The 21,338-nt window shown below is 31.8% G+C and overlaps 4 protein-coding genes across 7 annotated transcripts; all 4 read right to left on the reverse strand.

The window, feature by feature from the left end:
* Nucleotides 1-15: 15 nt before the first annotated feature.
* LOC109808720 (putative uncharacterized protein YDL057W) lies at nt 16-3,269 on the reverse strand. Its single transcript, XM_020371833.3, has 8 exons — nt 3,109-3,269; nt 2,640-2,758; nt 2,395-2,477; nt 2,087-2,208; nt 1,592-1,759; nt 1,110-1,203; nt 471-667; nt 16-295 (listed from the first exon to the last, which is right to left on the reverse strand). The coding sequence occupies exons 1-7, from the start codon at nt 3,131-3,133 to the stop codon at nt 481-483; spliced, it is 798 nt and encodes a 265-aa protein (XP_020227422.1). The 5' UTR covers nt 3,134-3,269; the 3' UTR covers nt 16-295; nt 471-480.
* A 2,026-nt stretch (nt 3,270-5,295) lies between these two features.
* On the reverse strand, nt 5,296-8,499 carry LOC109807739 (putative uncharacterized protein YDL057W). Its single transcript, XM_020370338.3, has 7 exons — nt 8,361-8,499; nt 7,823-7,941; nt 7,612-7,694; nt 7,304-7,425; nt 6,484-6,648; nt 6,025-6,118; nt 5,296-5,776 (listed from the first exon to the last, which is right to left on the reverse strand). Exons 1-7 carry the CDS (start codon nt 8,374-8,376, stop codon nt 5,569-5,571), a joined length of 807 nt encoding a protein of 268 aa, XP_020225927.1. The 5' UTR covers nt 8,377-8,499; the 3' UTR covers nt 5,296-5,568.
* Nucleotides 8,500-9,331: 832 nt separating this feature from the next.
* LOC109807738 (putative uncharacterized protein YDL057W) lies at nt 9,332-14,545 on the reverse strand. Of its 3 annotated transcripts, XM_020370336.3 has the most exons (8): nt 14,361-14,542; nt 12,813-12,928; nt 12,576-12,658; nt 11,741-11,862; nt 11,177-11,338; nt 10,596-10,689; nt 9,786-9,990; nt 9,332-9,690 (listed from the first exon to the last, which is right to left on the reverse strand). In XM_020370336.3, exons 1-7 carry the CDS (start codon nt 14,509-14,511, stop codon nt 9,786-9,788), a joined length of 933 nt encoding a protein of 310 aa, XP_020225925.1. In that variant the 5' UTR covers nt 14,512-14,542; the 3' UTR covers nt 9,332-9,690. The 3 variants fall into 3 exon arrangements, with proteins under 3 accessions (XP_020225925.1, XP_082931889.1, XP_020225926.1); XM_083075763.1 differs by lacking the exons at nt 9,332-9,690; nt 9,786-9,990 and adding an exon at nt 10,028-10,082 and having other exon boundaries at nt 14,361-14,545; XM_020370337.3 differs by lacking the exons at nt 9,332-9,690; nt 9,786-9,990 and adding an exon at nt 10,062-10,086 and having other exon boundaries at nt 14,361-14,544.
* Nucleotides 14,546-16,633: 2,088 nt separating this feature from the next.
* Nucleotides 16,634-21,338, reverse strand: LOC109809458 (putative uncharacterized protein YDL057W). 2 transcript variants are annotated; one of them, XM_020372784.3, is made up of 8 exons: nt 21,226-21,338; nt 21,021-21,096; nt 20,807-20,925; nt 20,637-20,719; nt 19,802-19,923; nt 18,978-19,139; nt 18,382-18,475; nt 16,634-17,152 (listed from the first exon to the last, which is right to left on the reverse strand). In XM_020372784.3, the coding sequence occupies exons 2-8, from the start codon at nt 21,034-21,036 to the stop codon at nt 16,951-16,953; spliced, it is 798 nt and encodes a 265-aa protein (XP_020228373.1). In that variant the 5' UTR covers nt 21,037-21,096; nt 21,226-21,338; the 3' UTR covers nt 16,634-16,950. The 2 variants fall into 2 exon arrangements, with proteins under 2 accessions (XP_020228373.1, XP_020228372.1); XM_020372783.3 differs by lacking the exon at nt 21,226-21,338 and having other exon boundaries at nt 21,021-21,213.

Genomic DNA, 21,338 nt, shown 5'->3' on the forward strand with positions numbered 1-21,338 from the left:
TCATAGATATATAAATTAATAAAATACTGCTTAATATGATATAAGAAAAATATCATGACTAGTTATGACTGCAAGAGTTGGATCATTGAATCGCTAAACAAACGCTCAAGTTTTCATTCTTTAAAAATGTGGAACACAAATAGGAGGCCTCATGTCCCCAACCTTATTTCCCATATGATATATATAAATATCACAGCCACAACCCGCAATGGTTCTTTCATTCAATAAAATCAAAGACTCTCCAACACGAGCAGAGTTCTCAAACGTACCACGCTGCAATATCTCCATCAGGGACCTGAAGAAATCAAGTTTGTTAACGAGTAGCACTTTCAAATTTCAATTGACTCAATGCAGCAACACTGGCTATCAGTTATATTTTATAAAGACTAATAACAGTGTGTTGCTACTTGCTAGTATTTCTCTTAAAAATTATAAAAAAGTTATCATTCAGGTCAAAGGCAGATAAATACCTAACTAGCATTAAGGTTGTCCAGAGGTTTCCTTTATAAAATTCACCACAACTGACGCTAACTCAGCTTGATGATCAGTATATACATGATCAGCTCCCTCTACGATGTGTAACTTGTGATTAGGTAGAACCTTTGCAAACTCATGTGCAGCTACAGCCGGGATAATGCTGTCTGCTCCACCGTGAACTGTAAAGATCCTGTCATGTATTTTACACCCATGCATTATGGAAATTTCTTAAATTCATTAAAACCTATCGATTTTCCCAACAAATTACCATAACTTTAACTTGTTGTTCTTTAATTCCCAACAAATTTCCATATTTACTTTTAAGTGTTAATAAAAATCTATTGATATTTATTTTAAAAACATAGTTAACATGATCAATTAATAAGGATTTTCTTTTATTTTAAAACTTGGCAGAAGCATGTTCTCGAGGGAAAAGCACTTAAAAGTTATAAATCACATGCATTACATGCTAATAAAAGAAGATATTATTAGACTACAAATGGAAAATGTCATCTGTTATAGCCCAAGCACTATCACCCTTTTGCAGATTCCGCTGATCATTATAATGAAAGTCTATAATGAAGATGAAAGAGTGAAGAAGAGAGGGAACTATCAGAGAATTTTTCTCTCACCTGCATTCTTTGTCAATATGCAGGCATTCCTCAAGCATAATTATGTTTAACCGATCCTTCAAACTTTCCTCAGTTATATGATAATCAATACCTCCTACAAGAGTAGATGTCATGAGATTTCCACAAGAACTAAAGACAACTATTAATATTTTTCTTTTTGATGCATGTGTTATTTCAGATCCAAAAGATGAGTTATAGCAAATCAAGATAGTAGAACTGATGCTGTTGGATCATTGCAGCAAATATTGAAAGAATAAACGAAGAGCTCCGATTGATTTAAAAAACAAAGAAATTTAGGACCTTTAGAAAGAAAGTGTAGAGGAAACAAAACAAGGAAAGGCTCTGGATTTGCTCATTTCAGCAAATGCAACGAATAGCAAGTTTAAAATATGGACCTCGGATTTCCCAAAAGCATCTTTTAAAACCATGCTTCTACACCAATTTAATCATTTGAACACATGATGGATTTAGTGGCCAGTTACCTGGGGTCTCTGCCTTCAACTCAATGAAACCTTCCTTCCTGATTCTTTCTATAAAATCTTTTCCAAGACGAAATTCAAGGCCAATCTTCAAATCATGGCTACCAGATAGGTTGACAATTGTTTTAATATCATGATATTTTGATGCATAAAGAAGTGCCGCATTACCTCCTGCATCAATTTACATAAACTATTCAAAGCAATTTCAACATACATGTAATTCACGTAGTGACAGAATTCTTTGACTTGTCCTTTATGTGCTTGAATCCATGCTTCTCATTCTATAGAGGAACTGAAGCATATTCTAAATTAAGTAGTTATAATTCTGTATTAGAAAGTTATTAGGCAGTTATTTTTGTATTAATTTTGGATTAGGTAATTACTAGTTACATGTTATAGTGCGACAGTTATAGTCATATATAGGTTGTGTTGTGTGACACACTTGATTCATTGAGATTTCTGCTTGTATGGATATCAATGTAATCCAACCCAACAAACCTTTACTGTGTCCAACAATTGCAATAACTGTACGGTTTGCCTCATGAAAGTGTTGAGCTACAGAATGTATATCATCAGCTTCCCTCCAGTAGCTACCAAACTCGAATGCACCTTCACTTTCCCTAGAAGGAAAAGTCAACAGCTTAACCCAAATGAAATTCTTAAACAATACTAGTGATCAGGATTAGGTTGTAGAAGTTTCATAGAACATATGGCATAAATGAAGGAACTGGTGGTTGTATATTTTGAAGGCCGATATAACAAACATAAATTTTCACGGTTTTGATCTGTAAATACAAGAAATTTACCCATTTCCAGTGAAGTCAAAGCGGAAAGAACTGATTCCTGCATTCGCTAGTGCAGCAGCAATATTTGTCATGATGAAGTTTTCCTGGAGATAGGAAAAAATAATTAAAAAATGACAATAACAGAACCAGGGTATTTATATGGAATCAGATGTCATATACATATTAACTTCTAATAACATTTGCATAATAATAATAATAATAAATAAGTAAAGCAGGTTCACAATTTATAAAACAGGAAAAGTAACCTTGGAAGCTCGAAGACCATGGCATAGGATAACAATCTCTTTGGTTCCAGTTTCATGTAGTATGCCCACAAGTTTGTTGCCATGTTTGTTCGGTATTATGACTTTCTGCTGCTGAAATGCTGAGAAAATAATTCCACAGTTTTGAGTCAATTTCTTTGAAATTGATTGAATATCCAAATCCAATATGCTACTCAGGTTAACCATGGTGATATGTATATCATACTGCAATAAATGTCAAACACATATGTAGAACCTATTAACAACTTAAAAGCACTCAAACAACATTTACTTCTGGATAGTTGACTAATTAGGTTAAATTTTTGTCACTAGTTATGTAATTATCCGGTGAATTAAATCAGTAGCTTCAAAATAGAGCACATTGATGGAATGAAAAGCTTTGCTAGGCAATGATTATGGGGTGTCATGTCATGAAGCATAATGTATATCAAACAAAAAAGAAATAACTCACAATGGTTTTGTGCAGCTTCGGCCATCTTCAAGTTCTGGAAATGTGAATCTGCTTGAAGAAACTACGATGAATTTGAGTTGAAAGTGCCAACTAAAGACTGCTTTCAATAATTCAACTTCCGACTGTGTCATACAATCGTGTCATGTGGTCCCATATCATATCATATTTGATCTAATCTTACTATTTATTTCAGATTCCGATTTAGAAGTGTAGAGTAAATAAATTAAGCCTTATTTTACACTTTCGTAAGATCAGATTGTTTTATTAGTACATATTAGATACACTATTTTCTCTTTAAATTAAACTATTTTATAATTTGAATTTATTTTTTATCAACAATAAATATATTTTATTTTCTTATTTATTTTTTACCAACATAAAATACATATTAGTCTTTGATTGTTAGATTTAAAATAATATGTTAATCATTAAAAAAAAATTATACAAGTTGCCAAAACTTGTATAAAATTTTCAGTTTTGCTAAACTGCCCTTTGATATTTGTATTTTTATGTTTCGTATCACAGGGCAGAGGCCAACGAACATAAAAGGCATATATGGACCCATGGCACATGCTTTGAGAGTAGTTGTTGGGATCCTCTCGCCACCCATAATATCAAAAAATCAATTTTATGAACATTTTCATCTTTCTTAAATTGTTCAAACAGGTGGCAACTAAGAAGTTTTTGCCATAATACTATGAGGTGTCCCACTAAGGCCTTTGTCCTGACCACAATGTGGTACCCTGAGATAATTGTTTGCATTGTCATAATTGATAATGCCAAAATAACTTTGTACATCTGATCAAAGGCAAATAACACTGGCAAATATTGTTCTCCCCATTATTTTCACCATGACGCAAGATTCGCTGATTAAAACATGCTGTAGAACATCATAGGCAGGTTCATCCATTAGAGAAAATTTGTCATCAGTTGCAAATTCAACTTGAAATGCAAGATCTACCACAACTATCATTTGAAAAACGACTGACAACAAAAAGAAAAGGTAAGTTCAGATGCTGCTAAATGCACCCCTATCCCAGTGCAAGGTTTCCTTTATGAAGTGCACAACAATAGAGGCTAATTCATCTTCATGATTAGTGAATGAATCTTGTTGTTTTGTATAATCTTGGCAAACACAGCTGCATCTTCAACAGGGATAACTGCGTCTGAAGAACCATGAACTGTGACGACCCTGTCATCCTTATGTGATTTGAGACTAGCACTTATATGCATCACGATGATTTCATAGCTTCATTTAGATTATTGTTTGCAAGATCACCTATATAATTTCATCGTCATTTATCACTCTTACAAACTTCATTTGCCCCCTAGTAACTACTTTATGCACTTAGTTGAACAAGTCATGTTGCGAAATTTAATATCATGCATAAATTTGCATACTAGAATGCAAGGTTTTAAAACCACATTTTTTTGTCACAATGCAAAGATTTAGATTCTCCATAACCACATTACATTTGTTTCCAATTTATCGCAACATCAAGAATCACGATAAAACTGCTACCACAATCGTAATTTAAAACTTCACTACGATAAAGTAGGTATTAAATCTTGTAAAATTCCTCCTCACGTTTTATTATAATTTTCAGTGAATTAAGAAATAAACAAAGATCCTTATTGTGAAATCAAGCTTAGAGACAATAAAACAAGCGACATTCAATGAAATTCATATGTTTAAACAACATAGTGGAGACAAATTATATAAACAAAAAATAATATGTACAAAGAATAAAGATCACAAATATCCTAATATGATAATTAGGATATGTGTGATTACGACAAAAGTATTACTTATGGTAATATGAGAACAACTTAAGACTTCCTAATTCCTATTTACATAAATTAATATATAAAAAAATACTTAATAAAATAGGAGAAAAATATCATGATTAGTTAAAAGATCCTATCTAAAACAAGGCAAAATCCCATAACTCCAACGGAATCAACAGAAAATTCATCCGCTAAACAAACGCTCAAGTTTTTATTCTTTAAAAACGTGGGACACAACTAGGATGCCCCTAGTTCCCAACCTTATTGACCATACGATACAAATATTGCTGCCACAGGGCACAATGGTTCTCTCTCATTCAATAAAATCAAAGAAGACTCTCCACCACAATGATTCCGTGAAGGACCTGCATAAAGCTTGATACCAGTAGCACTTTCAAATTTCAATCGACTCAAAGCAGCAATATTGACTATTGCCAAAATATTTTTTGATGTGCAAATGTTAATGAGAGTTTCACATTACAGAATTTGATATGTTGAGTAGTATATAATTAAGAAAGATATAATATCAAACTCACTTATGTGGTTGACTCATGAACCCATTGGTGGAGATTTCCCAGGTGTTTAATCCCCTTGTATTTTCTAACAATATTCTTAGAAAGGCTAATAATTTTAAAAATTACAAAAAGTTAACATGCATGTCAAGGTAGGTACCTAACCACTACTAGCATTAAGCTTGTCCAGTTGCAAGGTTTCCTTTATAAAATTCACCACAACTGAAGCTAACTCAGCTTGATGATCAGTAAACACATGATCAGCTCCCTCTATGATGTGTAACTTGTGATTAGGTAGAATCTTAGCAAACTCATGTGCAGCTACAACCGGGACAATGGTGTCTGCTCCACCATGAACTGTTAAGACCCTGTCATATATTAAACATAAAAATTCATTTGATGTAATAAGAAAAGAGAAAATTTAGCATAAAAATAGTACAAGTTATGAATGCCTTTTGATATTTATTTTTAAGTGTTAACTTAAAAAAAATGATGTTTATTTCAAAGAAAATTTTTTAACATACTCAAATAATAAGGATTTTATTTTAGCGAAACTTTGTAATGAAGATGAAAGGGTGAAAAAGAGAGGGGAACTATCAGACAAATTTTCTCTCACCTGCATTCTTTGTCAATATGCAGGCATTCTTCGAGCATAGTAATATTCAATCGATCCTTCAAACTTTCCTCAGTTACCCGATAATTAATACCTCCTACAAAAGTAAATGTCATATGATGTCCTCAAGAACTGAAGACATGTGCAATGTGCTATTTCACATTCAAAAGAAGACTTATAGCAAAGCAGGATGGTAAGACTGGTGCAGTAGGAGCATTGCATCAAAGATTGGAAAAAAAATAAAAATAAAAAAAGAAAAAGAGATCTAATTGGTTTGAAGAAGAAAGAAGAAGCTTAGGGCCTTTAGAAAGTTAGCGTAGAGGAAGAAAACAAATCAAGGACAGGCTGTGGACTTGCTCATTTCAGCAAATGCAACAAATAGAAAGTTTAAAGTAGAGAAACAAGTATGATTCTACATCAATTTAAGCATATGAAAACATGGTTTATTAAGTGGTCCATTACCTGACTCTGCCTTCAACTCAATGAAACCTTCCTTCCTGATTCTTTCCACAAAATCTTTTCCTAAACGACATTCAAGGCCTGCCTTCAGATCATGGGAACCAGATAGGTTGACAATTGTTTTAATATCATGATATTTTGAAGCATAAAGAAGCACCGCAATAGCTCCTGCACCAATATATATGAACAATTTCAACATACAAACTTTCTAATTCACGTGGTGACAGAATTTTGATTTGTCCTTTATGTGCATGAATTCATGCTTTTCATTTTATAGTGAAATTGATAGACCATGTTTTGAATTAGGAAGTTAAAATTATGTATTAGCAAGTTATTGTTGGTGTGCAAGTGTGAATGCGAGTTCCATGTTAAATAAAGTTGGGTATATCAAGTAGCATGTAAATGGAAAAGACCGATAAAACCGATGTCATAAGTTTTGGATTAAGAAATAGTACTGAGTGTACTTCTATAGTTTGCTCATGATCGGATAAGTAGATCTCCATGGTGTTTAATTCCCCTCGTTCCCAACAGTTATTAGGCAGTTATTATTTTGTATCAATTTCAGATTAAGCAATTACATGTTATGGTATGACAGTTATACTCATATATTCATTGCATTGTTCTTATCATATCACTTCATTCAAAATTCCTGCCTTACAGCCAAATCATTGTTGATCAGAATTACTTACCATCTGTTATTAGAAAAAAAATAAATTGATGATACAAATCAATTGCCAAAATGTATGTGGACATTTCTTTCCCCACCTCTTGCCATTCGTTGAATTACATATGCATGTATGGATATCTATGTAATACAACAAACCTTTACTGTGCCCAACAATTGCAATAACTGTACGATTTGCTTCTTCAAAGTGTTGGGCTACAGAATGTATATCATCAGCTTCCCTCCAGTAGCCACCTAACTCAAATGAGCCTTCACTTTCCCTGGAAGGAAAACCCAACAACTTAATCAAAATGAAACTGTTAAACAATACTAGTAGTCATGGATTAGATAACAGAAGTTTCACAGAACACAGCATAGGTGGAGGAACTAATGGTTGTATATTTTGAAGGTCAAGATTACAAACAGAAATATGTTCACGGTTTTTATCTATATAACAATAAATTTACCCATTTCCAGTAAAGTCAAAGCGGAAAGAACTGATTCCTGCATTCTCTAGAGCAGCAGCAAGATTTGTCATGATAAAGTTCTCCTAGAGATAAGATAAATTAGTTAAACAATGAAATATGGATTATGGAATCAGATGTCATATTAGTTTCTAATAACGTTTGCTTAATATAAAAACAGTGGGTTCATAATTTATAAGACAGGAAAAGTAACCTTGGATGCTCGACCCCCATGGCATAGGATAACAATCTCTCTGGTTCCAGATTCATGTAATACACCCACTAGTTTATAGCCATACTTGTTTTGTATTATGACTTTTTGCTGCTGAAATGCTGAGAAAATAATTCAACAGTTTTAAATCAATTCCTTTGAAATTGATTTTACCATACCGCAATAAATTTCGCAAACATATACAAAAGAACTCAGACAACATTTATTTCATGGATAATTGACTAATTTGGTTGAATTTTTTCTCTATAGTTGAGTAATTTTCCAGTAAATGAGTATCTGGCAATGCTTAGGAGAGTCTGACGAAAAATTATTAGATAATTTATTACTACTAACCGTATATAGTTCAAACCAATTTTGTACATGATATATACTTTAAAAAAATAATTTATAAAAAAATTAATAATATTGAATGACAATAAAGAGAAATTAATTAAAACTATACTATAGAAAACCACCTAATAATTTCTTCGTGAAATCTGCAGGAAATGAAGCTCATATGAAACACGACAAAATAACTCACGAGGGTTTGATGCCATGTTGAAGTTCTGGAAATGCTAAGCGGCTTGCGAAAGGTCTGATGAATTTGAGATGACAGTGCCACAAAAGACTGTTTTTGATAATTCATCTTCCGACCGTGCCACGTAATCATCTCATAACTGAAAATGAGTTTAAATGACTATCAAAGATAGATGCTGCTGCTGCAATTTAATCCCTAATTTTTTTTTTAAAAAAATTGCTATTAGGTTGCTGAACTAAAAATATTTGTTATTTTTTTGCAGTTTAAGGACTTCTATGACTTCTATAGAAATCAAGAAATATAAGCTTGTCCATCATTCACGTCAAAATAAGATTTTATTCGGATAAAAAAAAAGTTATGTGTTTTAGTAAAACAAAATTGAACTAAAATCTTAACCTTATTGTTTATCTCATATTTAGATAATTATTAACACTCATACCATTATTAGTATAAATATAATGACCTTATTATTACTATGTCAATAGCACACTATCATTTTAAGTGAATTAAAACTTTTGATCATTCAATTTAAGTGAATTAAACATAAGTACTTATGTAAGCAATTTTTTTATTACGGAAGTTTTTGCTGTGTTGAATTACGAGACCGTTCCCTCCCTGTAATTTTCATTCATTAAAAATAATAGCTAACTATCCATTTGCATTCAAATTATTTGAAGTTACTAGTTTTTTTATTAGTAAAGTTATTAGTTTAAATTCAAATTCAATGAAATTACTAAATTTGTGATCAAATAAGTAAAAATACTGAATGAGGCGAAATCTACCGAGGAATGTTCCCACAAATCCAAAGAATATTTACTCAATTTATAAAGAAAAAAAATATTTAAAAAATAATTATGCTCTAAATTAGTTTTGTAAACTGTCTTTGGTAGAGACGAATGAATTGAACAGGCATGGACTCGTGGCACATGCTTTTTGAGTATGGTAGCATCCTCATGCCACCCACAATCTAGAAATCAATCTAAAAGAATATTTTTATCATTCTTAAACTGGTGGCTACTAAGCAGTCTACACCATAAAGTTTTCTTACTTTTGTTTTTACAGTAGTATGAGATTAAACCCCATAAGGCTTTTTGTCCTGGCCACAATGTTCTACGATGATACAACTGTTTTCACGCTCATAATTAATAATGTCTACATGACTTGGTAAATCTGATAAGAGAAACATAACACTAGCTGATATTGCTCTCCCCATTATTTTCACCATGTGATGCAAGATTCACTAATTCAAACATGTTGAACATCATAGGCAGGCTCATCCATGAAAGAAAATTTGTCATCAGGAGTGAATTCAACTGGCTTGAAACCGCAAGATCTACCACAAATATATCATTAGAAAACAATGTCCAGTAAAAATAAAAAATAAAAAATAAAAAGGTAGGTTCAAATGCTGCTAGTAAAGACAGATACCTAGCTACATGTACTACCACTATCTTGGTGCAAGGTTTCCTTTATGAGGTTCACAACAACAGAGGCTAATTCATCTTTATGATTAGTGTACGAATGATCAGCTCCCTCTATGATATGTAGCTTGTGGTTTGGTATAATCTTGGCAAACTCAGATGCATCTTCAACAGGGATAACTGCATCTGAAGAACCATGAACTGTGAAGACCCTGTCATCCAATGTGTGACTTGAGATTATCACTTGCATGCATCAAGGTGATTTCATAGCTTTATTGAGAATATTGACTGCATGACCACCTTCCTACCTTCATCATCACCTCTCACCCGTAAAAACTCCCTCTGATAACTTCTCTATGCACTTTTAAATCAAGTATTCCTAAATTATACTAAACATAAATTTGTATATCACATTGGTTTCCCCTACTTGACTAGGGAGTAAATCAAAACTGAAATTAAACAATTTTAACTTAAAATATCAAGAGCAGATATATAATAAATCTTGTAAATGAGAGGATATTTTACATGAGTGAGAAGAAAAAAGTATCATAAATCACGGGAGTTATTTCAAGAATCATGTAAATATTTTAAGTCGTCATGCGACTTTGAAAACTTCTAAACTTGACCATCCAGATATGACTTTCTTACTAGATTCGTCCCTTGTGTGTGTGGATTGGGAGAGAGGGAGATGAAAACATACAAAAAAATCCTCTTAAAAAACTTCTTACAGAAACTCTGTAAATTCCACACACATTATTTATAAACAAGAAGATGCAAAAGGGTAAAGCAGAAGAGACCAGACCAAAGTTTTCCCCACCTGCATTCTTTATCAATCTGAAGGCATGCATCATGCATGTTCGTATCAAAGCGATCCATCAAACTTTGCAGAGTCACACGATAATCAAAACTTCCTGCAATAGTTAATATCCTCATATGGCCGTATAATAATATATAAAAAAAATGTGCCCAATGTTAGACAAACAGGAAAAAGAGAATATCATGTAATGTTCCAGGTTACCAATGATGGATGCCTACCAATTTTCAAGCATTAAAGACAATTCTTGTCTAAATTTTCAATTTCCCCACTTTCCTTTCCTTCTTTTCGGGTTTGTTTTGTTATTAGACATTTAATAGAGTGAACTGTACAAAATAAAAGTATAGCAGCAAGAACTTTGTGCTTATCGAATAGAATATTCACCAATTCCAAATTTTGGTACAAAATGTATAACAAAAGTAAAACAAGCCATGGTTTTGAACTTACTGATTTCAGAAAATACACTTAACTTCTAAGTAAGGAAACAAGTAATTAGCATTTAATAGACACTGAATTCGTTCAAACTATCTCTTACAACATGTTCAAGAGCCATGAAACTTTTGTGCATTTAAATGAAAGGCTACCTGACCGCTTCACATCAATGAAACCATCCTTCCTAATTCTTTCCATATAATCTTTTCCAAGGCGTTCTTCGAGTCCTGCCTTCAGATCATAGCGTCCAGAGATGTTGACAACTGTTTTAATGTGATGATATTTAGAAGCATAAAGAAGCACCACGTCACCTCCTGCATCAAGATACAAGTGATAAAATTTTACATAAATCCTCTTTATATTTATGAAGTTTTAAACTATCATTTCAGTACTTCCACTGACTAGCATTAAGCAAATGTTTTTTATTCAGAGTATGGACTAAGCACATGCTTGAAGTTTCAGTGATTGATCATCTATAAATGTGCAAAATTAGTTGTGTAAGAAATTGTATCATTCTCATCATATTGTTTCTTTCATTCAAGATTTCTACTTTGAAACCAAATCATTGTTGACCAGAAATTACTTATCATTAGTTATTAGAAAGAAAGAAAAATTAATGAGACAAATCAATAACCCAAATGCATATGGAAGTTTCTTTCATCGCCTTTTCTTATCTTTAAAATTATATATGCATGTATGGATGTCAAACAACAAACCTTTACTGTGTCCAATAATTGCAATCACTTTATGGTTTGTTCCGTTAAAGTGTTGAGCTACATCATGTAGATCATCAACCTCCCTCCAATAGTTACCAAACTCAAATGAACCTTCACTTTCCCTAGAAGGAAAACTCAACAGCTAAATCAAAATAAAACAGATAAACAATACTAGTGCTCATGATTAGATAGCAGAAGTTTCATACGATGTGCCATAAATGGAGGAGCTATTGATGATTCTATGCTTCTATCATTAGGACAAGAGATGCCATCTCAGATGGTTTTAACTTTTCCTTTGCCAGTGGAAATAATTACTTTGTCAAAACTATAAAACATCAGTTTGTCTACATTCCCTTGTCACATAGAAAAACTCAAGTTTGTTATAAAATATTACCGTTGACTTCTAACGTGTCATATTTTGGTAAAAAAAAGTATAATCTTGTACCTTGTATCTTGATAGTTGATAAATATATATTCCAAGAATAAGGAAAATAACTCAGATAATTGGCATAATGTTAAGTGGGATTGCATAACACACCATGTTAACAAAATTTGAATATATAAACATTCAGCATCTGCTTCTTGGAATAGAAAATCATATGCTTTACAATTGTTACCAACTTATGCCAACAGCTCCATAAAATAACTAAAACCTTTGAATGTCTAGAATTGCAGAACAGTTCTTCAATGGCTTTGAGCTTACACTTTTAGCATAGTTCTGAATCTAATAACACTGATATTCGTAACAAAAAGTGAAGTTGGTTGCATATTTTGAAGGTCAAGATTACAAACACAAACAAGTTCGTAGTTTTGTCCTGTAACACAAGATATTTACCCATTTCCAGTGAAGTCAAAGCGAAAAGAACTGACTCCTGCATTCTCTAGAGCAGCAGCAAGATTTGTCATTATATTGTCATCCTAGAGATAGAAAATATTAATTAAACAATGAAGATAATTGAATCAAGGTATTTATGTGTATGGATAATGGAATTAAATGTCATTAATTTCTAATAACATCTGCATAATAATAAAAAAATAGTAAGTTCGTGATTTATTAAACAGGAAAAGTAACCTTAGAGCATTGAAAACCATGGCATAGGATAACAATCTCTTTGGTTTCAGATTCTTGCAAAATGCCCACTAGTTTATTGCCATACTTGCTAGTTATTATGACCTTCTGCTGCCGAGCTGAAAAAAAATAATTCAGCAGTTTTAAGTCAAAATCTTTCAAACTGATTGAATACTCAATACGCAAATTAGATTAATCGTTGTCATTCTTTATTTCAATAATAATATTTTTTAAAATAATTGGCATTGCCATACCATTGGAATAAAAGAAAAGATTAACATTTTTCACAATTCTGTAATCAGGCTGATTACACTTACATACCAGCTGAAGTGACTAATTAATTCTGACCTAGTATTCACAAGAAAGAATCTTGCTAACACGGTTAGAGGAAATAAAATAGAAACTAAAAAATAATAACAGGAAAACCAATCTGTACAAATAAAAACAGAAACTGGAAAATTAAAAGACTAATTAACACGTGCTCTAACACATACTTTCCAAATATCACTTTGGATACTTCCATTGCATATTATTTCAATTGCATAGGAAATACATTATAAATCATGGAATATGAATCCTGTTTCCAAGGACAGCAGACTGCTACCATGAGGTGAACTCTGTAATAAAGTTAAAGTGAGAAGTCCCTTCATTATGAACATAAAATACACTTGATTTATATGGTACACGGTGTGAGAAAAATTGAGAGACATTCTTCAACAAATCTGTAACTCAAGATGTTGTGGACGCAAATTTTAACACAAAAAAAGGTGGAATTAGAAACTCAACTTTAAGCTAGATTTGTTAACGCTCTGAGTAATGGGGATAGCTAGGACTAGGAAGGAAGACAAGAATCAGATGAGGTTCGGCTGCCTATCAATTTGTGTAAGCTTGTAAGTTGGTGTTATTTCCAACAACCCACAGCAAAATCACTTAGATTTCTTTTTCTATAACCATTTTATTGGTACAAAGTATATATTAACTTTGTCAATAATTAATTTCTATCAGAAAACTAGGCTGACTCGCCTTTAATAAAGTTTTCTCTATCAATCACGTATTTTCATCCATAATACTTGAACCAAAAATCTTGTTTCAGTTAATTGACTCCAATACCACTTGATCCAAAGATCATGTTGACACTAAATTGCTTAGATAAAATGTGTTTTCTTGTTAAATATGTAGAAAAATAGTATTTGAAGAGATCAAGAAGAAAATCCAAAAACTGAGGAACTCCTCAAATAACATACTATTCTATCTAACTGCTAACTTAACATGTAAATTAACATTCTAATTCCAGGTAACATGTAAGCAAACACATGACCTCAGTCTCCTCTCTGTGTCACACAAATATATAGCGTCTATTAAACCTAAAAAGCACTCGGCCAACATTTATTTCATAATAGCGACTAATTAGGCTAAATAATTAAATAAACCACATGGAAGCTATTTAGAATACTTAAAGGTGAAACCTTTGCTACCTAAAAGATTATGGGTATTCAGTCACTCATGTCATCATCCTCAAAACAAGTATCAAACACGAGAAAATTAACTCACAAGGGTTCTGGGCAGCTTTCATGTTCAGGTTTCTTCTGTAAATGCGAACTGGCAGGCGAGAAAATTCAGAAAAGATGGGTTGTGAAAGCTTCCTGAATTCAAAAAAATGATGAGACAAATTTCCCATCGGACCCGTTAAAATAGTATACATATCATATCATTAACAAATTCTTAAAATTATATTCCACACGTTAAATTGCTTATCGTGTTTATAAAGTTGAAATCATCGAATTAGACTCCAAAATTATAATTACCAATGAATTAAATCCTTCAAATTATGAAAAGTATTTCTTTTTATTTTTTGTAGCTAGTATCAAACTAAAGGATATCAGCCTCGAAAATATTTATTAATCCTAATTATTTTTATCTTTTTCAGTATTAATATATTTATTATTCTTTTTTTTTATCGTCCCTGAAGTATCCAGGGCCGACAGCAGTGACTAATCTCCTCGCTACGAGAGAGGCACCTCAAAGGGTGGGATAGCTGGCCCCAAGATTTAACGGGGTTACATACACAAGGCAGGATTCGAACCCCTGCCCTTGCTTAAGAGTGAATCAACCCCTACCGCTGAACCACACGCTTGGGGTTAATATATTTATTATTCTAATTTTTATCAGCCAATAGCTATGTATGTAACGAGAGACCAAGTAAAATTCTCAAAGTTCTATACGTACAACCCAAAAAACCTGAAGCATTAATATATTCCATCTATTAATTATTGAACTTAGAAAAATATCCATGATTAAAAGCATTTTAATTAAATATTAATTAATGTAAAATAGTTTTAAAATAATTATCGTAAAAAAATTATATTGAACCTCTAATTTACTTTTATAAAAACAATCATCTAGAAAGGATAAAGCTAAACCTCTAATTTAATTCTCATTAACATATGATTATCACCATTATTTGTTGAAAATAAAAAATAAAAAAAGGCCTTTTTAGAGCACTTCCACTAAGTATTGAAAGATGTTATTTTTATGTATTATTTTAGTTAAATATTAGAATATTATCTTTCAATTAATCTTACTATGATAAGATTATGATAAGAATTCAATCATTTAAATAATTATATCATTAATGGTGGAGATCGAAAACAAAAAATATTAACAATTAAGATTTGTTGATGATTATTGGTAATTATAAGTAGTTACAACTAGTTTTTTATAAATACTTGTTTGCATCATGTAATAAGATTAGGAATATGTAAACATTGTATCTTAAGTCTCACCAATACTCACGATCAATGAATTTTTATAATATTATCAACTATCATTTATTTTTTAATATGTTTGCAAAATCATTTAACAAAAGACTTTTTTCACTTTCCAATGTAAAAAAATCAAAGTATGTGATTTGTTGTTTTTCAGTTGCATTGTACGTAACTGCAAAACAAACACACCCTTAGTAATTTAGATTTGTTCTCAATCTTTTTCTTTTTATTTGTTCTTTTCCAAACTTAAACTTTTCACTTTTTAATCTCCATTTTTTCCAAACTTAATTTTTTCACTTTTTAATCTCAATTTCTTGTCTACACTCAAATTATTTTACATTTATGCAAAATATCTCTCTATCTATTTTATTTTAAGTTAAAAATCAATAGGTTACTTTTTTTCTATAAAATAGTATATTTGAAATAATTTTGTTGTTCATATTTATACAATAATTTTTTATCATGATTTTATAAAATATATACAATTGATTTTTAATTTTTAAAATTTATGGTTCTTAATTTTTTTTATCATGGTTATATATATAATTAATTTCTCATATTTTATTAATAATTTTATCTTTTTATAAACTAAAATTAGATAAATGATTATTAGTAATTTTTATTATCTTTAATATTATTGTGATTCATAATTTCATTTTTTTAATTATTTAGTAACTTTTTATATTTTTATTTGACTTAAAAATATTTTTAATCCCTGCCAAATTAGAAGTTTAGATTTTGATCCCATAAATTTTTTTTCTTTATTTTTCATCCTTCTAGAATTTGTAAACATTATTTTTTATCTTTATAAAACAAATAAAATTTAATTTCATCCCTATAAAATATTTTTCTTTGATTTTTATCCCTTTAAAATTCAAAGTCAATATTTTTGCCTCTAACAAATATTTTTAAGGTACATAAATAAAAATGGGATATCAAATACCGACAATACCGACATGATATCACTAGCAGATATATGTAACACCTAGGATATACATGTTTACAAACACTTATTCAATTTTAAAGTTTACAAATGCTTTTGCCGTGGCCACAATGTGCTACCATGAGATGATTGTTTGCATTGTCATAAACGTGATAAACAATGTTAAAATAACGTTGTACATCAAGTTAGAGGCAAATATCAGTTGCAGATATTGCTCGTATTATTTTCACTCTGTGCAAGATTCACTAATTTAATAAGTAAAAACTATAGGAGAGCTGACTCAAACACGTTGTAGAATATCATAGACATTGTTCATCCATGAGAAAAAAAATTGTCATCAGAAGTGAAGTTAACTGGCTTGAAACTGCAAGATCCATCACAACTATATCCTTAGAGAAGTTTAAGTTCAGATGCTGCAAGCAAAAACAGATACCTAGCTAGCAGTACCCTTATCCTGTTGAAAGGTTTCCTTTATGAAGTTCACAACAACAGAGGCTAATTCCTCTTGATGATTAGTGAATGAATGATCAGCTCCTTCTATGATATGTAACTTGTGGTTTGGTATAATCTTGGCAAACTTGGATGCATCTTCAACAGGGACAACTTTGTCGGAAGAACCATGAACTGTTAGGACCCTGTCGTACATAATGATTTGAGATTAACACTTCGGTGCACGACGGAAAATTTATAGCTTTGTATAAACTCCCTCTAGTCCAAATATATAATGTGCCCTTTTGATTTTTAAATCATATGTGCCTAAAATTTAATGCCATATATAAATATGCATACTAAAATGATCCTCACATTTGATTATGGAGTATATCAAAATTAAAACTCAACAATTTTAATTTATAATGTCAAGGTTCAAGAGCATATATTTAATCTTGTAAATTTCCTCCTTTAATTGTATCAGTTTTCAAAAAGTTAAAATTAATAGGAACACCACTCATAATGTTAGGCTAAAGAAAACTGAGAGACATTTGATGAATGCCACGTCTTTGCATTACACAATGGAGCTGAAATATATCGAAAAGATAATGAATAAAAATATCACAGATATCCTGATTACTGTAATTACATGATTTGGTTAGAGCATCTTCAATGAGAGTTACTTATAAGCAACTCCCTGTACTACATCACTGCCAAATCAGTTCTGGCCCACTTTATGGGTTGCTTAAATTTTAGCAGAGTTGCTTCTCTACAAGTAACTCTGCTAAAATTTAAGCAACCCATAAAGTGGGCCAGAACTGATTTAGCAGTGATGTGGCACAGGGAATTGCTTATAAGCAACCCCCATTGCAGATGCTCTTAGTCCGTACCATAAATCAAGATACTATTTATGTACTTTCCAACAAATGTGAAAAAGAAAAGACTTCATACAGAATTTTATTTAATTCCGCCTAGAATAAACTTGAAATTCATAAAATGAGTATATATGTTTGAAGTTTAAACAATTTGGATTTTTCGATCCATTATATAATATAGAATGAGAGAAAGTCGGAGAAAGATAGTGAGGAACATACAAAGTTATCCTAAAGCTTTATTTGGATAAGTTCCTCCTTAAGTAATTATAGAAGAAAAAAATAAGAAAAAGCAAATAAACCTTTTTTTTAGGATAAAAATAGCTTCAGAAAAAAAAAAAAAAAAAAAAAAAAACTGATTTAAAGTTATACATACACTATTTTTAGTTTATGAAAAAAAAAATTCTTTTTCCTTTTTAAGTACTTCCGGAAAAACTTATTCAAATAAGGGTTAAGTTTTAATGCTTTCAAATGTAAAGCTTATGTAATTTCTACACAGATTTTATCAACAAAAAGATGCAAAAGGGTAAATCAGAAGCGATAAGACAAAAAATTTCCCTCACCTGCATTCTTTATCAATCTGAAGACAAGCTTCGTGCATATTTGTATCTAAGCGATCCATCAAACTTTCCAAAGTCACACGGTACTCAAAATTTCCTGCAACAGTAGAGACGTCCCCCAACCCCAAATTGACATATAACATTAAAACAAGTGTGTTTATGTAAAACAGATTAAAATAAAGAATGCCACGTAATCAGGCAGATTGCCTATAATGGCTGCCAACCAATCTTCAAGTATTAAAGACAATGGTTGATAATTATTGCTTAGATTTTTCATTTTTTTTCCTCTTTGTCTTCATTTTCCCCCTTCTTTTTGGGGTTGTTTCATACCAATTTAAGAGAATGAAATGCAGCAAAATAAAAGTATGGCAGACTTTGTGCTTATAGGGTAGAATAATACCAATTCCAAATTATAGTGTACGACGAAAGCAAAACAAACCCTGGTTCTGGACTTGCTGATTTCAGCAAAGACATTTGTACAATAAGCTCAAAGTAGGAAAAAAAGTAACTGACAGACACTAAATATGTTCAAACTATCTCTTATAACATGCTCCAACACCAATAGCCATTGAAACTTTTGTGATTAAATGACAGGTTACCTGATCTTGTCACATCAATGAAACCATCCTTCCTAATTTTTTCCATATGATCTTTTCCAAGGCGTTCTTCAATTCCTGCCTTCAGATCATAGCGTCCAGATAGGTTGACAACTGTTTTAATATCATGATATTTAGAAGCATAAAGAAGCACCACGCCACCTCCTGCATGAAGACACAGCAACAACTAATAATAGTTCAATTATGCATGCAAAACTGAAAAACAAATTCAGAGAAGCAATTTGGGATGATGTATGGGTCAAAGCTACACAAATAAATTGGGTTTCACCAACTACAAATGTAAAGAAAATGACCATCAATAAAGAGTTGGAGTGTAGAAATTTTCATCAAATTTACTCATTCCTATAAAATACCAAGTTTAAGAAATGTATAGCCCGCAATACTTGCATTTCTATGATCCTAATTCACAACATTACATTAAAATGAAAGATACTCAGCAAGTCCCTCTGTAGCAGGTTTTTGCTGAGCAGCACAGAAATATAAACCAGTTTTTTTCTATTTCGATATATTTCCTAAAATCTCATAATAGAATATTCATCTAGTTATTAAGAACCAACTAACTGCGTGCTGATCCTGGTTCTGTCAGAAATAATATAACTCTCTTCATGTTGCATCATTTATGGTTTCTATCTTTAGAGCCAAGCCAGTAGGAAATTAAATGATCAGAACAATCTCATAATAGGATGAAATCAACCACTGATTATAAAAATCAGCACCTACATCCAAAATGCTATCTGTGACTTATCTTTCCCAACCTTTTCTTGTTGGTAGAAATACTTGCAGATGAGGAGAACAAGTTAAAATACCTTTACTGTGCCCAACAATTGCACTAACCACACGGTTTGATTCATGAAAATGTTGAGTAACAGCATGTAAATCCTCAGCTTCCCTCCAATAGTAACCATACTGAAAAGAACCATCACTTTCCCTAGAAGGACAATTCAGCAGCTAAATTAAGGGCAACATAGAGTGAAGTAAGACTATGATCAACATCAAATGACAAAAATTTTAATAACATAACAAAGTGTAAATGTGGCCAAAGGACAAGGAACATATGCTTAAAAAGCATTGAAGGTTGCATAGTCCTGTAAGCAGTGATAATAGCTGTCCGGTGATATTTGTAATTAGTTTACCAATAAACCTCTTTATTGGCAAATTCATATCCCATATTATCTTGGTAATCTATGAGTAGTACATGAGCTGTTGTTAAGCAGTTTTGGTCAATGGTATCTTCAGAGCTTTGTTACTAAAGATCAACGTTATGTAGTTGAAGAGCCCCAGTATGATTCTAATGGTTGTTATTGTCGTTGAACTATGTCATAGAGAGAGATGCCAAGTTAAGTTGTTCCAAGCTCCAACTCCTAAAATGAGGCAGTAAATTACCCTTGCCTATTATTCATCTAATCTAATTTTATACACTACTTTTTTTCCAACTGGAACAACCCAAGTTTAATGCTTTCATATTAAAAATATTTTTATCAAACATATCTTTCAAACAATCTCATCACATGTAGCATAATGTTAATACAATTTCACAAACATTTACAGTAAGAAGCCACTTGCATAATTCACAGACGAAGAAGTATACACAATAACATCTATAGGATTTACGGTCTTGTTTTGTACTAACACTAAACTTACCCATTTCCAGCAAAGTCAAAGCGGAAAGAACTGATACTGGCCTTTTCCAAAGCAGCAGCAAGGTTCACTAAGGCATTGGCTTCCTGAACATTAGCAAGCAAAAGCAATGAAACTTACTAGATAAAGGGGATTTATTAAGTATAAAAACTTGGTATATTACGAAAACTAACTTTAGAGGAGCGAAAACCATGGCACAAGACTACAATCTCCCTGCTTCCAGATTCATTTAATATACCCACTAGCTTTTCACCGTGCTTGTTGGGTATTATCACTCTGTGTTGCTCAATAACTAAAAGGGTAATTAACACATCAATTGTATGGGCTTCTTTTCTTTTAAATTTATCAAAGATTCAATTTTGCCATGGAAAAGGCAACATAAATCACCTGGGGAGTGTGCCATGTTGAAGATGAAGGCCCTTCTGGTTGTGGGTTTGTGATTGGGAGGGGTTGAAAAGCGAACCTGGTAATGGGAAATTTTAGGTGCTGTAGAAAGTGATGAATTGAAGAAAAGTGAAGAAGCATTTTGCAAAAGGGTCCCCATTGGGAGTGAGCAATGCAATGCATATGCATGTGAATACGATCCATTTACCTTTGTGCGTTCGTCGTATCGGATTAGGATTTAGGAACAATAAGCCATGCCAACATTATAGCCTATGCAGTTAGTTTTGTCCTAAATCAATCAAATTAAGAGTTGTTTTTTTT

The sequence above is a fragment of the Cajanus cajan genome, chromosome 5, assembly GCF_000230855.2.
Source record: "Cajanus cajan strain Asha chromosome 5, NIPB_CcT2T_4, whole genome shotgun sequence".
Classification (NCBI taxonomy): domain Eukaryota; kingdom Viridiplantae; phylum Streptophyta; class Magnoliopsida; order Fabales; family Fabaceae; genus Cajanus; species Cajanus cajan.

Excerpts from the sequence above, each read along its gene's own strand:
- LOC109808720 (XM_020371833.3), bottom strand. The coding sequence starts at position 3,133 with ATGGCCGAAGCTGCACAAAACCATT. Across the intron at positions 2,759-3,108 it reads CGAAGCTGCACAAAACCATT|CATTTCAGCAGCAGAAAGTC; the intron begins GTGAGTTATTTC and ends TTATTTTCTCAG. Across the intron at positions 2,478-2,639 it reads ATGGTCTTCGAGCTTCCAAG|GAAAACTTCATCATGACAAA; the intron begins GTTACTTTTCCT and ends TCCTATCTCCAG.
- LOC109807739 (XM_020370338.3), bottom strand. Across the intron at positions 7,695-7,822 it reads ATGGGGGTCGAGCATCCAAG|GAGAACTTTATCATGACAAA; the intron begins GTTACTTTTCCT and ends TCTTATCTCTAG. Across the intron at positions 7,426-7,611 it reads TTTGACTTTACTGGAAATGG|GGAAAGTGAAGGCTCATTTG; the intron begins GTAAATTTATTG and ends TTTTCCTTCCAG.
- LOC109807738 (XM_020370336.3), bottom strand. The coding sequence starts at position 14,511 with ATGTATACTATTTTAACGGGTCCGATGGGAAATTTGTCTCATCATTTT. Across the intron at positions 12,659-12,812 it reads ATGGTTTTCAATGCTCTAAG|GATGACAATATAATGACAAA; the intron begins GTTACTTTTCCT and ends TTCTATCTCTAG. Across the intron at positions 9,991-10,595 it reads CAGATTGATAAAGAATGCAG|GGTCTTCACAGTTCATGGTT; the intron begins GTGGGGAAAACT and ends ATTGGATGACAG.
- LOC109809458 (XM_020372783.3), bottom strand. The coding sequence starts at position 21,177 with ATGGGGACCCTTTTGCAAAATGCTTCTTCACTTTTCTTCAATTCATCA. Across the intron at positions 18,476-18,977 it reads CATTGATGTGACAAGATCAG|GAAATTTTGAGTACCGTGTG; the intron begins GTAACCTGTCAT and ends CTACTGTTGCAG. Across the intron at positions 17,153-18,381 it reads CAGATTGATAAAGAATGCAG|GGTCCTAACAGTTCATGGTT; the intron begins GTGAGGGAAATT and ends TATGTACGACAG.